This window comes from Electrona antarctica, assembly GCF_951216825.1.
Source record: "Electrona antarctica genome assembly, chromosome: 11".
Classification (NCBI taxonomy): domain Eukaryota; kingdom Metazoa; phylum Chordata; class Actinopteri; order Myctophiformes; family Myctophidae; genus Electrona; species Electrona antarctica.
Genome location: NC_136792.1, coordinates 17,076,679 through 17,089,827, shown reverse-complemented (window position 1 = coordinate 17,089,827; position 13,149 = coordinate 17,076,679). Strand labels below are relative to the sequence as shown.

At 41.7% G+C, this 13,149-nt stretch overlaps 1 protein-coding gene and 1 long non-coding RNA gene across 3 annotated transcripts in view; both read left to right on the top strand.

Annotated features, from left to right (window-relative positions):
* The first annotated feature begins 822 nt into the window (after positions 1 to 822).
* On the top strand, positions 823 to 4,685 carry socs9 (suppressor of cytokine signaling 9). Of its 2 annotated transcripts, none has more exons than XM_079514181.1 (2): positions 823 to 899; positions 2,599 to 4,685. In XM_079514181.1, the coding sequence occupies exon 2, from the start codon at positions 2,741 to 2,743 to the stop codon at positions 4,397 to 4,399; it is 1,659 nt and encodes a 552-aa protein (XP_079370307.1). In that variant the 5' UTR covers positions 823 to 899; positions 2,599 to 2,740; the 3' UTR covers positions 4,400 to 4,685. The 2 variants fall into 2 exon arrangements, with proteins under 2 accessions (XP_079370307.1, XP_079370306.1); XM_079514180.1 differs by having other exon boundaries at positions 834 to 1,168.
* Positions 4,686 to 11,780: 7,095 nt separating this feature from the next.
* The window catches only part of LOC306932393, a 53,076-nt gene continuing 51,707 nt past the window's right edge, over positions 11,781 to 13,149 (top strand). Inside the window, exons 1-2 of the long non-coding RNA XR_013791105.1 lie at positions 11,781 to 11,973; positions 12,600 to 12,799. This is a non-coding gene — a long non-coding RNA (uncharacterized lncRNA). The remainder of the gene's footprint in view (positions 11,974 to 12,599; positions 12,800 to 13,149) is intronic.

The window sequence follows — 13,149 nt, the reverse complement described above, 5'->3', positions numbered from 1 at the left end:
CTTTCAATCTGTAAAGTTGCAGGTTATTTTTTTCGAAGTGTCAGAGTTTGGAAGCACTTGTTATCAGTAAAGCAACTCAGCCCTGCTGCTCCTGCATTATTATATGTGCAAATTCAAAACAGGTGGTAGACTACTACCTGTAGGCTATGGGCCGTTGAGTGATATTCAACGAGCACTTCCACAAAAGAATCACCTTCAAGGAATTTCTTGACAGGAAGTAGCTCATAACATGTTTACGGTGGATTTTTATGAAACAAACACTTTGCAGATAGAAAGAGGATACTTCAAGCTTTTCGTACAGCTGCAATGTTTGTGAGTTTGACGTTTAATGCATTTCGATTATTATTATTATTATTTTTTTTTTTCAGTTTGGATGAATGGGCTGTCAATTCTGCTGTCAGTTCAGAAGTTGCACTAGTTATCACCTTGCTGGCAATGGATGCGGTCTGCATATGGTCAATTGCCCGCTTTCTAAATTCTACCTGGTGTTCGTATTCTGTTGAATCCTGCATGTAAATAGAGCTTTTTAACACAGAGTTTTGGGAAGAGTTTTGGTTTTGGTTCTGAAGTTTTGGTTCTCACACTTTTTCATGTAGCCTAAGGACTAAGGAGTGACTGTGGACCCCATCTGAAAACATGTGCCAGGGACCACAACAAAAAAGATTTGTCAATTACTCAAAATACTTTTTTTTTGTTTTTATTAAATACAATAACTATGACATTGTATTTATCAAGCAGATTTCAGCGAGGGGTTAGGGAAGCCTCCGTTTTGGTTATTTTTTGTAAGCGAGTATTTATACTTCTTCGTACGACAGTGTCGTACGCCAAAACAGCAAATCTACAAGCTCACAGCGCGTTGCGAGCTTTAGATCGTCCATCTCCCGTAAATAAGGCTTTAGGTTTGTCTTATCCACCACAAATCAAAACAACGTTTTTTTCTTCCTACCTGGAGTATTAAGTACAGTTTTGTTCGCACGTAAAAGGTTTCATGAGTAGCACAGTAGAACTTGATAAATTGCAAGAGCATCTGTAATGTATTATTTACATCACTTCCGGGTTGAGTGTTTTGAGTGCTCTCAGCTGTATCAAGCTAACGTTAGCCGCTATTATTAATACTACTAGACCAAGTTAAAGCTTTTACAAGTATGAAAGGACACTCCTTCCACAGGTAATGTAACATGAACGACGTGTGTATATTGACTTGTAATTAGACAAATATAATGATAGATTGGAATAACTACCTATCCTTTCAAAATGAAAACTGCCAGGCTATCTGGCTAGTAACTGCCTAATGTGAGCCGCTGAGTTTGTTGGTTACGCTATTAATCTGTTTGAGTCTGACAATTCTCCAAATATTCTATAATTATAACGACATTGTTGATGGCCCAGGGGTGGATTTAATTGAACCAATAACGATAGCATAATATCTTAGCATATCCGGCCACTATTTTACATGAGAGCTGCAGGGACCCAGTTGCAAATGACATCAATTTAATTTTGTGTGTGTTCTTGTTATAAGTGTTATTGTTGCTTGTCAGATTTGATGCTCCATTTCTAGATCTAACACTTAAAAGTCTTAAATCTGACCCTGGGAAGCAAAATTAAACACTTCCGTGTGCTTTCAACTTAACACCACCCAGCAATAGGAAGTGTTTGGCTTTCTAGGCTTGTGAGTCATTATTGCTGGCCCTGGCCCACTGACCGTTGTATGCATCTCTTCAGAATCAGATCTATACATGTATTAAACCAATAAAGCAATCCAACTTTAGATGACATTATATGAACTACTGTGCAACTTAAAACGGCTATTAAAGATGCTATTGCACTTAGGGTCCCTAAGTCCTTTATTAGTCTACTCAAGTGTTTTTCACATTGTGTTTAATAGCACTACCTTATTTGCCTAAAATGTTTGTATTTAAACATTTCCCCTAAATCCCCCTCCTTTTCAAGGAGGGGGGTCCTTGAAAAGGACAGATGATCAGTCAGATGTGCCTCAGTGTTTTTCTATGCTGTCCTAACTTTTGGTACTTTTACATGGAACAAAGGACTCTGATATTCTATTATTAATATGTATATGTATATTTATTCAAGGACTCCGATGTCTATTATAATTATGTGTCTGAAGTGGTGACATGACATGTTTGCACTTTTGGTACAGTTGGCTGTGTAGTCATGTTTGTTTACATGGGACAGAGAAAGTTGTCTCACCTAGGGAGACTATAAAATGTGACACTTCCTGTGTTTGTAGCATTCAACGCTGATGAAGGCTTGATGGTCGAAACGCGTTCGTTGTTGCTGCTCTGCAGCATACTATGCCAACTTTATTAAGAATAAAAAAGTGCTATGAGTGCTGGTGTTTTCTCCATGAGAGATTATTTTTGTAAAGTTACTTACGAGACCGCGCACCCGGTTAAATATGCTCAGAGAGTTTAAGATGAGTTGTAGTTGTGTGAGCTACCTTAAAGCCAAGATGTAATGCATGGCAACACCTTTGTCTTACAGTTGTTATTTTGATGAAAGAGCTATGTTAATCAGAATAATCCTAAAGCCCCAATTGAAGCCCTTAACAGAGCTGCCTTTCTTTTTTTTGTTTTACAGAACAGTGATGCAGACAGTGACTGATTGAGCAAGGCATCTTAATGGGAAACCTGACACAGAGAGCCGTGCAATCACAGGTCATTAGTCGACAACTCCCTGAAGTAGGCTCATCCTGTGCAACTGTTTCAACACATAATTAAACATGTCATTACCAAAGGAATCAGGGGATCGAGGGAAAGACAGAGAACGGGGCGCCCGTCCCAAGGTGAGACAGAGCCGCTCGGAGGAGAGAAGAGACACGGGTGGAGGCCGTAAAAGTGGAAAAGAAAAGAAGAAAGGTCTTGCATCTCATGAGCTGGTTGCTGAGCGACCTGTCAGCGATGGCTTTGAGTACGGTGAACTGTTGAGTGGTCCAGTGATCAGAGAACGATGTTCCTCTTCGCCTCTTAAGGAAGGCAGGCGATGGCAGGGCTTGGAAGTGGGTCCTTTATTACCGGGACAAGAATGGGCAGCCAGTTCAAGCCAATTCACCAAGCCAGGACAGGGAATAGGGGGATCGGTCACTGAGATACCTCCCACTGTCGAGGCTGAGAGTAGAGGGGCAAGTAGCAGCCGCACACTCCGCCAAAAGATCCAAGATGCCATGGGGCAGTGTTTCCCCATAAAGACGCACAGCACAGCAGCATCAGCATCAGCATCAGCACCAACTCCTCAGTCTCTTACATCCTCAACTTCTTCTGTCTCCTCAAAGCGTAAGATACACCTCAGTGAGTTGATGTTGGATGACTGCCCCTTTCCCATAGACTCAGAGTTGGCTCAGAAATGGTACCTCATCAAGCAGCACACAGCCCCCATAACTCAGCCTCCAATTATTGATTCCGTGATGGCCAGCAGTGCTTCAGCAACACCTGTGGCCGCTGCGGTGGAGGATGTAGATGACCGGCTGAGAGAACGCCGGCGTATAAGTATCGAGCAAGGTGTTGAGCCACCGCCTAATGCAGAGATCCACACATTTGAAGTGACGGCCCAAATTAACCCTCTTTATAAATTGGGCCCAAAACTGGCCCACGGTATGAATGAGTTGGCAGGAGATGACAGAGCCACTATTCAGCAGCAGCAGCAGCTGCTTCTCCAAAGCCAGGAGCAGCACCAACTGCTACTACAGAGCTGTCTGGACACTTTAGATGAGGTAGCAGCCTCTGCCTCGACCTCTGTCGTAACCTGTGACCCAATCCCTGACCCTGTGGACGACTCGGAAGTGACAGAGAGCCAAACGGCATCTAGGGCCTCCCCCCCACAGACTGATTGTCCCAAATCTCAGGATGGCTACCGCGTTCACACTCAGATTGATTACATCCACTGTTTAGTTCCAGACCTGCTGCAGATCACTAACCTTCCTTGTTACTGGGGGGTAATGGACCGCTATGAGGCAGAGACTCTGTTGGAGGGGAAACCCGAGGGAACATTCCTGCTCCGTGACTCTGCCCAGGAAGACTACCTCTTTTCTGTTAGCTTCCGGCGTTATGGTCGATCGTTACATGCCCGCATTGAACAGTGGAACCATAATTTCAGCTTTGACGTACACGACCCCAGTGTGTTCCATGCACCTACGGTCACAGGCTTGCTGGAGCACTATAAGGACCCCAACTCCTGCATGTTCTTTGAGCCTCTACTGTCCAATCCCATCCATCGCACACAGCCCTTCAGTTTGCAGCACATCTGCCGAGCGGTCACCAGCAGCCGCACCACCTACGATGGTATCAACGTGCTTCCCATTCCAAATACCTTGAAAAAGCACCTGAAAGAATACCATTACAAACAGAGAGTGCGTGTACGGAGAATGGACACCTGGTGGGAATAACAAACTTCTGCTATATCGTTGAACAAAAGAAAACCTACTAAAGTCACATTCTTGATGCAAGTCCCTCCTACTGAATAATATGTTGACTTGTTCCTTACTAGGCTATATTTGGCTATGTTAATCTACACTGCACTGTATTTTATTTTTTATTTTGTATTTTTTTTGCCATGTATGCCAGTTTCACTATGTCTTAAACTCTAATACAGCATCTTAGTTAATTTGTCACAGACACTCAAAAAATTTGACTTTATGCTCACATTAAACATGAAGCTAATTTAAAAATAGACTTGGTGTTCACAAATTTGTTATTGCTGGTTTTTTTATTTCCTTTTTAGTTTTCTAGTCAGATTTACAAGGTAGCTTGGCATAATTATCTGACAGTGGGGTGGGGGGGTATTCTAGTGTGATAATTAGATGAGATAATTATGATGAAGCTGCTCATCAGTCAGACTAAGGAGGTAGAACCATGCTGAGGTGTGTTCCATTTTGCAAGCATTGAGCATGTATTAACGATGTTGAAATCAGAGCTACGGTAAAAAAAATTAGGGTTAAAACTACAAGTTTTCTCTTTAAAAGTTAAAGCTCTATATTGTGATGGTGGTCGTTGCTATTAGATACCAGAGTCTCCCTGTCTCTCCATCTCTTTAATAATCAGAAAATGAATGTTTAGGTGAGTTGCCAATTTCATACAACCAGGTTAGAGTAACCATTTGTGAGATTCAATTTTAGTGTTCCAATTTTGTTGGCTCATGTCTGTGTCATAACTTCCAATTTCACTGGTTTATCCTGTATCTGTATGATACTATATGAGTTTGTTTCCTGATTGGATAAAATTGGTATTCCGACCTGAAAATGCATTTTCTGTGTGCTAAAGAGCTGGAGTGAAGGGGAGACAGAACCCCCTGCTACTGAACAAACACTATAGCAATGATTGTTCTCATAATATAGAAATATATAACACTTACCTTGAACAATAAAAACAATTTCCCTACCCTACCTTTGATTTTCACCAAGGAAGATATGGTCATTAGATGTTAAAATATATTAGATGCTGGTGTTGCCATGTTTCTAGATTAGAATATAGAATCTGCCACTTGTTTGGTATTGAGGCTTGTCACATGCAATGTCTGCAGATATAAGACAAGACAAAAAATATAATTTAACTCTCCTAATCAGAAAATGGGTAAATGTAGTTCATCAAAATGACCCCTCTTAAGTAAAGAAAATTATGTTTAAATAATGAAATTCAAATAGTTCTAATTAATGCATAATGATTTCCACTCATGGCCCAAACAAGGTGCACACTAGTCAGTATAATTTTAGCATAGTTAATTGGCACTAATGAAATCCTGAGGACCCGTGTGGGAGAACCGTTTGTTCTGTGGCACTCCACGCTGAGTTCAGAGAAGGATAATCAGCCCAAATGTAAAGTTCTGATGCACTGAAGCAAGCTAATGTGAGCTATATGTGGCTTGAATTTAAAGTTGATGACGCACAATTGGACATTGGTCAGCAAGATTCATTATGAAGAATTGGATGTAACTTTTTTTCTAAACATTTTTGAGAGTAGAAAGCAAACCATTGACTTGTAATTCCTTGTGTATTCTATAGAATCAGTGTTTGGGGTAACAAATAACACAAGTGACGCATTACATGAGATTACTTTAATTATTAACAAATATTACAGTTCCTACAGTATGCTGTATTTAAATGTAACTCCCAATTTGATTTAAGGGGGTGTAATTGATTTGTTGTTTTGGATCCAGAACATTTATTTGAGATGGTATTTGAGATGGTATTTGATATGGTATTTGAGATGGTATCTGATATGCCGCGGCCACACACACGTGTGTGTGTGTGTGTGTGTGTGTGTGTGTGTGTATTATATATATATATATATATATATATATATATATAGAGAGAGAGAGAGAGAGAGAGAGAGAGAGAGAGAATGAATTTGGCATGAACCTTTAGGGTGCAAACAGCATTTCATGCTAGAGGGAATTTCAGGATTAATTGCATAATTTACCCATGCAGTGAACTAGTGAAGTGAGTATTATGAGTGAACAAAGTTTATACCGTAATGAATAAAAAGACCTCTGTGATAATTGTTATGTGCGCTACACAATAACCAGAGTGGACAGGCGTTCAAAATGTAATGAGAGAGCATGGAGAATGGATCTGTAACCGTCTTTTGAATCACCATGGTGGTCAGTGCAGTCACTGCAGTATCATTGTATTTGGTGTTCAGGCTCCAAATGATCCATGGCAGTCTCACTCACTAGCCTCGGAGACCGCAGGCATTTTGTTTTCACTCACCAATGAAGCCACCTTCCTGAAAGAACAGTTCTATGATAGCCTTGAAGTCTCCAGAAGCAATATGTGAGATGAACAGAAAACAATGTCCTCTGATGGGGAGACATTTTAGCTACCACACTCTTTAGATAAAGTGTGGGGCAACTAAACTGGTTATATTATAGGCTACCTTACTGAATGGATTATGGCTTCTTAGTTGGTACAAAGATGTTGGCTTGTTTGTTGGCCCTGTTCAGCACAGTAGGCTACATTACAGTAGACCTAAACTGTAATTGACAGCTAAGATCTTTCCCCAGAGAGACAGAGAGGTGTGTGACTGCAGTCCTATGGAATCTTAAGATCTTTCCCCAGAGAGACAGAGAGGTGTGTGACTGCAGTCCTATGGAATCTTAAGATCTTTCCCCAGAGAGACAGAGAGGTGTGTGACTGCAGTCCTGTGGAATCTAATCAACTGCATGCATGAGGTCATGCTGTCAAATCTCACTGCTTTGTTTGAGCTATTTTGGTTTAACTGATTCGATGTCATCCGTTGTTGGATGTTCGACTAGAGACAGTAGAGAATTTGGTTCTTCTCCCTATTGATTGTGCTTTTTCTGTTGCCCCCAACCAAACTATGGAATAGCTTTCCCTGTTGGGTCTGCCTCTGCCCCTTTTCTGGACACTTGAATCAAGACTCAAAATCTAACTTTTCTCCCTGGCCTTTGAATTGTTCTCCATGTCATGGAGAGAGTATGTTTTGCACTCCGTCCCTCCATCCGTGTGTGTGTGTGTGTGTGTGTGTGCGTGTGTGTGTGTGTGTGTGTGTGTGTGTGTGTGTGTGTGTATGTGTGTGTGTGTCCATCCGTCTGGCTAATCTCCGGCACCGTTGGCCCCTTTCATGCCAAACTGTGCACACACACTCCCTGGATGCCAACGAACACGGATCTGCGCCATTTCCCATATTCCTTCCTGATTGGCTAAGATTGGCTTCCAAAGCTCGCATGATATTGATCCGTTTCAAACAAAATGCCACAAATCACAAACACAGTGTGAAATTTCTGTGGAATTATGCACACACATTTCCACTAGGCCAAGGACGACATGGCACTTCATTCTTTCCAAATCAGCCTCATGGTGGCGCTAAGGTATCCCTTAGTTTTGTTTTGTTTTACCTTATATAGGTAAAACAAAATCCCATACACTGATGGTTGAAAATCACCCAAAGACCTGCCTGTAGAAAAAACAAAAAACAAAACAGGGATGGGAGCAGGGAAACAAGCCTATCCTCCACTCTCCACTACATTAGTGAGCATCCTAAAGGTACCCAAGGACCAGACATCAACAACATTATGAAAATAACGGGTCCGGGTGAAATTCACCCAACATTAGTGTCGTAGGCCAGGGTAGATGGATGTTTTATCTGCTATACTGCAAAGTGTACAGTAGATGGCTTCAAAGAGCTTCTGTGTGTGTGTGTGTGTGTGTGTGTGTGTGTGTGTGTGTGTGTGTGTGTGTGTGTGTGTGTGTGTGTGTGTGTGTGTGTGTGTGTGTGTGCGCGTGCGTGCGTGCGTGCGTGCGTGCGTGTGTGTGTGTGTGTTGGGGTGGGGGGGAGGTAGTAGAAAGAAGATGCTGTATGCTGCTGCAGCTGCCAGCGCCCTGGCTCTCATCATGCAGGTTTTACAGACATCAGGGAGAAAGGAGGGACTTTACCGTGGCTAGATCAAGAGGCCCAGAGGGACAGTGTGCACCTGCAAAAATCCGAAAGCTGATTGGCTACACATACTTAGCATATTTGTGTCTGTTTGGTCTTCTTTTTCCTTCCTTGAGTAAAAAAGATTTTCCTCTGAGCCTAATCTCTACTAGAATGGAACATCATGAGGGTGGAGAATAAGCTTGGAACTCACACAACACCTTGGGACAATAGCTACTTTGCCCCAAATAATTGGTGGTTATAATCAACCAAACACCCCGAAACGGCCCTTGATTCTTTGCTGCCAGCTCAGCACATCTGAGAGTCAGAGGGTGCAAGCTCTGACTGAAATATGATGAGATGTAGGCTATTCCGTATTTAGGACATGAATCCAGCAGAGCTCGCATCAAACTGATTTGAGGCACAAAGTGATTTCTTGGAGCGTGCACAACATGGATAGAGGTGATTCCTCTTTTCACTATAATGTGGAGAGGAGACACTGCAGCTGAAATTCATTTATTTTTGTTCTGTTAATGAATCCCTCTGAAATTTAATCCAACACAAATTGCCTTTTGAAACGGTGCACTAGTCAATACTAAATTCCTGAGTCATTAAAGCTGTGGTTCTTATAACTCATTTACATTTCCCATTATGAAGTACATTCTTTCCCATAAATTGTTTGTCAGTGGCATTTGATTTTGTTCACAGCACAACCCAACATTCTCTCAGTAGTGTACAATATGAAAAGTGTTGCGTGCTGTTCAGCCGCATTTGGCTTGCTTGTAATAATTTGCTGTTGGAGCTTTGTCTTGTATTAATCCGTTATCCTTGTCGGACCATGTCTGGCTGAGGATGATGAGACTCCATGTAGACTGAGCTGACTTCAGGGGTTTGTAAATACTGGTAATTTAGTAAATACCAATCGTTTATTTATTTAACTGGGAAAAAATTTGTATATTATATTAGTCATTGTTTAAAATCATTTATCGCCTTATTTGATGGCCTTCCTGCTCTGGCATTTGGCTTTTGTGTTCTCAAAAGAAAATAACGCCAAAGGTCAAGTTTTGTTCCTTCTTACAACCAAACTATGGGCCAGTATGGGGGTGATAAAAGCTCTTGCCTATGGGGTCGAGTTATTTTATTTTTTAAAGATTTAAGATTTGGCTTTTGTGCCTTTATTGATAGTTACAGTGAAGACGGACAGGAAAGAGGGAGAGAGAAGGGGACAGACATGCAGCAAAGGTCGTCATGAACGGGACTCGAACACGTGACGCACTGTTAGGCCAGAGTCTATATGTGGCATGTGCCTGGACCACTAGGCCAGCGGGCACCCAATAATTACCTTTTTTTAATGTTTTTTTGTGGCTTTCGCCTTTATTTTATATAGAGGGGCAGACAGTAGGCTTACAGGAAATGGGGAGAGACTAGAGATGGGGGGGTGACATGCAGTACAGGACGTCGGGATCGAGAGTCGATAAACCAAATTGTGCCAAATTAGGTATAGCCTGGGTTCCAGATCAATTCTGACAAAACAGATCCACGGAACGCAGCGAATCAGGTTGGAATCCAGGCTACAAATTAGGTGTATGTGTAGCCTACTTGCAAAATGCCCTATTACGGTTAATAATCACTCTGCTGTAACTCTTTTCGTATTTGTTATGTGTTGCCTTGAGGGTGGCATTGTGATGTATGAGAACATAAACATGGAAGCTACTGCTAAATTCTTTCCAATAATGATAATGAAGAATACTAAGATCCTGTACAGAGTTTGACTATAGTGGATGTCAGAGTAATACAAACTATGCCTAAAATATAAAGCAACATGCAAATGTTGGGTCTTTTACCCCTTTGTGTTATACACAACAACACTGCATGATGGGGCCTTCTGATTTCGGTGACACGAAGGCCCTCGGGGTCACCAAATGTGGACTCCCAAATAATTGGCAAATCACTAACAATTTAATGGTGATATAACTTTAATATAAAGTAAAATAATACAAAACATTATAATGTAAGAGAAAAGTCACTGTATTTCTTTCTTTAAAACCTTGGAGAGGCCCAGACGGTTAGCTCAACCGTCTGGGCACCATAGGCTGCCGAGCCAGCCGGACGGGCCCGAGCCCGGCGGCCTTTGCCCCATCTCTCTCTCCCCCTTTCCTGTCTGTCTACTGTTCACTATCAATAAAGGCATAAAAAGCCCCAAAACAAATCGTAAAAAAAGAAAAAAACTGACCACAAGTGGTCAATTGGGCTTCAATTTCTTTTGAGATTTCAAGTGGGCCCTGATCCAGAATTGATTGATTGATTGATTGATTGATTGATTGATTGATTGATTGATTGAAGAATCTACAGTACATTTCAAGCGCAACTCAATACAAAACTGTTAACTGTGGACGACACCATAAAGCATTACACTTGTTTAAGCGCAACTCAATACAAAACTGTTAACTGTGGACGACACCATAAAGCATTACACTTGTTTACAATAGCGTCCACCATTAAACCAACTAGGGGGAAAAGGTTGAGAACCACTGTAGGCCAGTCAATCTAAGCTAAAAATGGGCGTGACCAAAATAAATTGCAATAGTAATCGTTCAAGGTTTTTTATGATCCTTAGGGTCATCCAAATAACATATTAAAAATTGGGAATGAAATATTTAGTGGATCATGGTAAATTCAGGGCTTGAAAGTTGGGGTACTATTAACAACCTAGGCCTGAACCCATTCCAAGCATTAGTTTTGAACGAAAAACACTCCTTGGGCTAAATTCGGCCATATAGTCACTTGCCCAAATGTGATGACCTCATCACATTTGTGATGAATTTGTGCCGTTTTTAGCCCAAGGAGTGTTTTTTGTGAAAAACTAATGCTTGCAATGGATTCAGAATCATGAAAACCCCCTAGTTTGACACATTACATGCTACTTAAAGCATAATGCAATATTGAATGTTTTGCCTTATATGTTGTTAATCATAGATGTTTTGCCTTATATGTTGTTAATCATAGATATATATATATATCTATGTTGTTAATGGTCAGCCGTGTGCCGGCAGGCATTTTTCATTTGCCAACGGCTGATTCGGTCTGGCTTTTATAGTTAATGGTACCCCAACTTTCAACCCCTGAATTTACCATGAATGATCCACTAATTATTGAATTCACAAATTTTAATATAGCCTATTATTTGGATTACCCTAACTTCCTAAGGATCATAAAAAACGTTGAATTTACTTTTGCAATTTCATTTGGGTCAAACCTTAAATTGACTGGCCTACTGTTTGACCCAAATGAAATTGATAGATGGATGATAGAGCCGCTTGCCATGCTCCTTGAGCACAGCAAGCGACTCTATCATCCGGTAGCCACGCCCCCTCCCCCTCCACACATAGTATACCTGCTGTAAACAAACAGACACGAGCTCCTAGGCTATGTTCCCTCATAGAAGTTGAGTGGACGGAGTAGGCTAGTCTGACTGAGTTGTTAGGAAGTGGAAAAAAAAGCTGCTCAGTCACAAGTGTGTGACAGTTTGAAAGAGAAGTTAATTCATCTCCATAACAAACTGCTTGGTCGATTTGTTTTCATTCTGCAGGTGAGTTAGCAACCTATGCTAAGCATTAACGTGCGTGTGCGTGCATGTGTGTGTCTGTGTGAGAGAGAGGGAGGGAGCTGAAATTAACAAACATAAAGGTGCTTGAAGTGTAGCCACAATTTGCAACACTCGATTAAATCTAGAGTTGCAACACCAGCCCATTGCAACACCAGCCCAGCCCACACCAATCCATGCTTCATCCAAACAGAAATGTCTGACTCTGATATGCTTGTATTAAACGATGTTAAAAAACTTAAAACTCACCAACATTGCAGCTGTAAGGAAAGCTTGAATTATCCTCTTACAATCTGCCAATGATTTGTAACATAAAATTCCACCGTAGACATGAGCTACTTTCTGCTATGAAATTCCGTGCCATAATATTTTTTTTGTGACCACAGGTCGCATTTACTATGAAAACTCGCATAGTCCGTCAGTCAATCCGTCACCCCACGCATCCATATAATGGTCATGCATAGTGACATCACGTCTCCTTATATGGTCAAGCATTGTGACATCACGTCTCCTTATATCATCAAACCCTCTACACTCAAGACATGCTATGGCCACACCTGTTTTTCATTGTGTATTTTTTGGTCAAATTTGATCCCATGCCAAAACGACAGCAGTGCACTCGCCCAGCAGTCTGCCGTCATCCAAGTGGATGCGTGCACACGCCGATCTGCCCCAGCAGTGCGACCTCCACACTCACGGAGGAGACTGCCGACGAGTGGCGCCTTCGTCTTGCCAGGGAACGCCAGCGGCGCCAACCCCAGAGTCTCACGGAGGACTCCGTCGCGAGCCGCCTGGATCTCATATACACCAGGTTAATAGTTAACTCCTGCTTCTCAACTGTGCCGTCATAAGAAGCTCTGTTGTTTGACCTCGTCCTTTATGGGGGTCTTACTGGTAATAAAACTAACATTACGTATGTACTCTGTGTTGTGACAGGATATAATAGGCTATAGTGTACTCACTGTATACAGTATATAATAATAATAATGTATTATTATGTTGTAACCGGAAGGATGCAGTATACGTACAGTATACAGGCTTGTAACCGGAACGATCAGTATACGACTATACGTACAGTGTATACAGGCTGTGTGTGTTTGTCTGCTGTTGCTAGTGAGTTGCGATAGCTGGGTACAGTGTACTAGTGAGTTGCGATAGCTG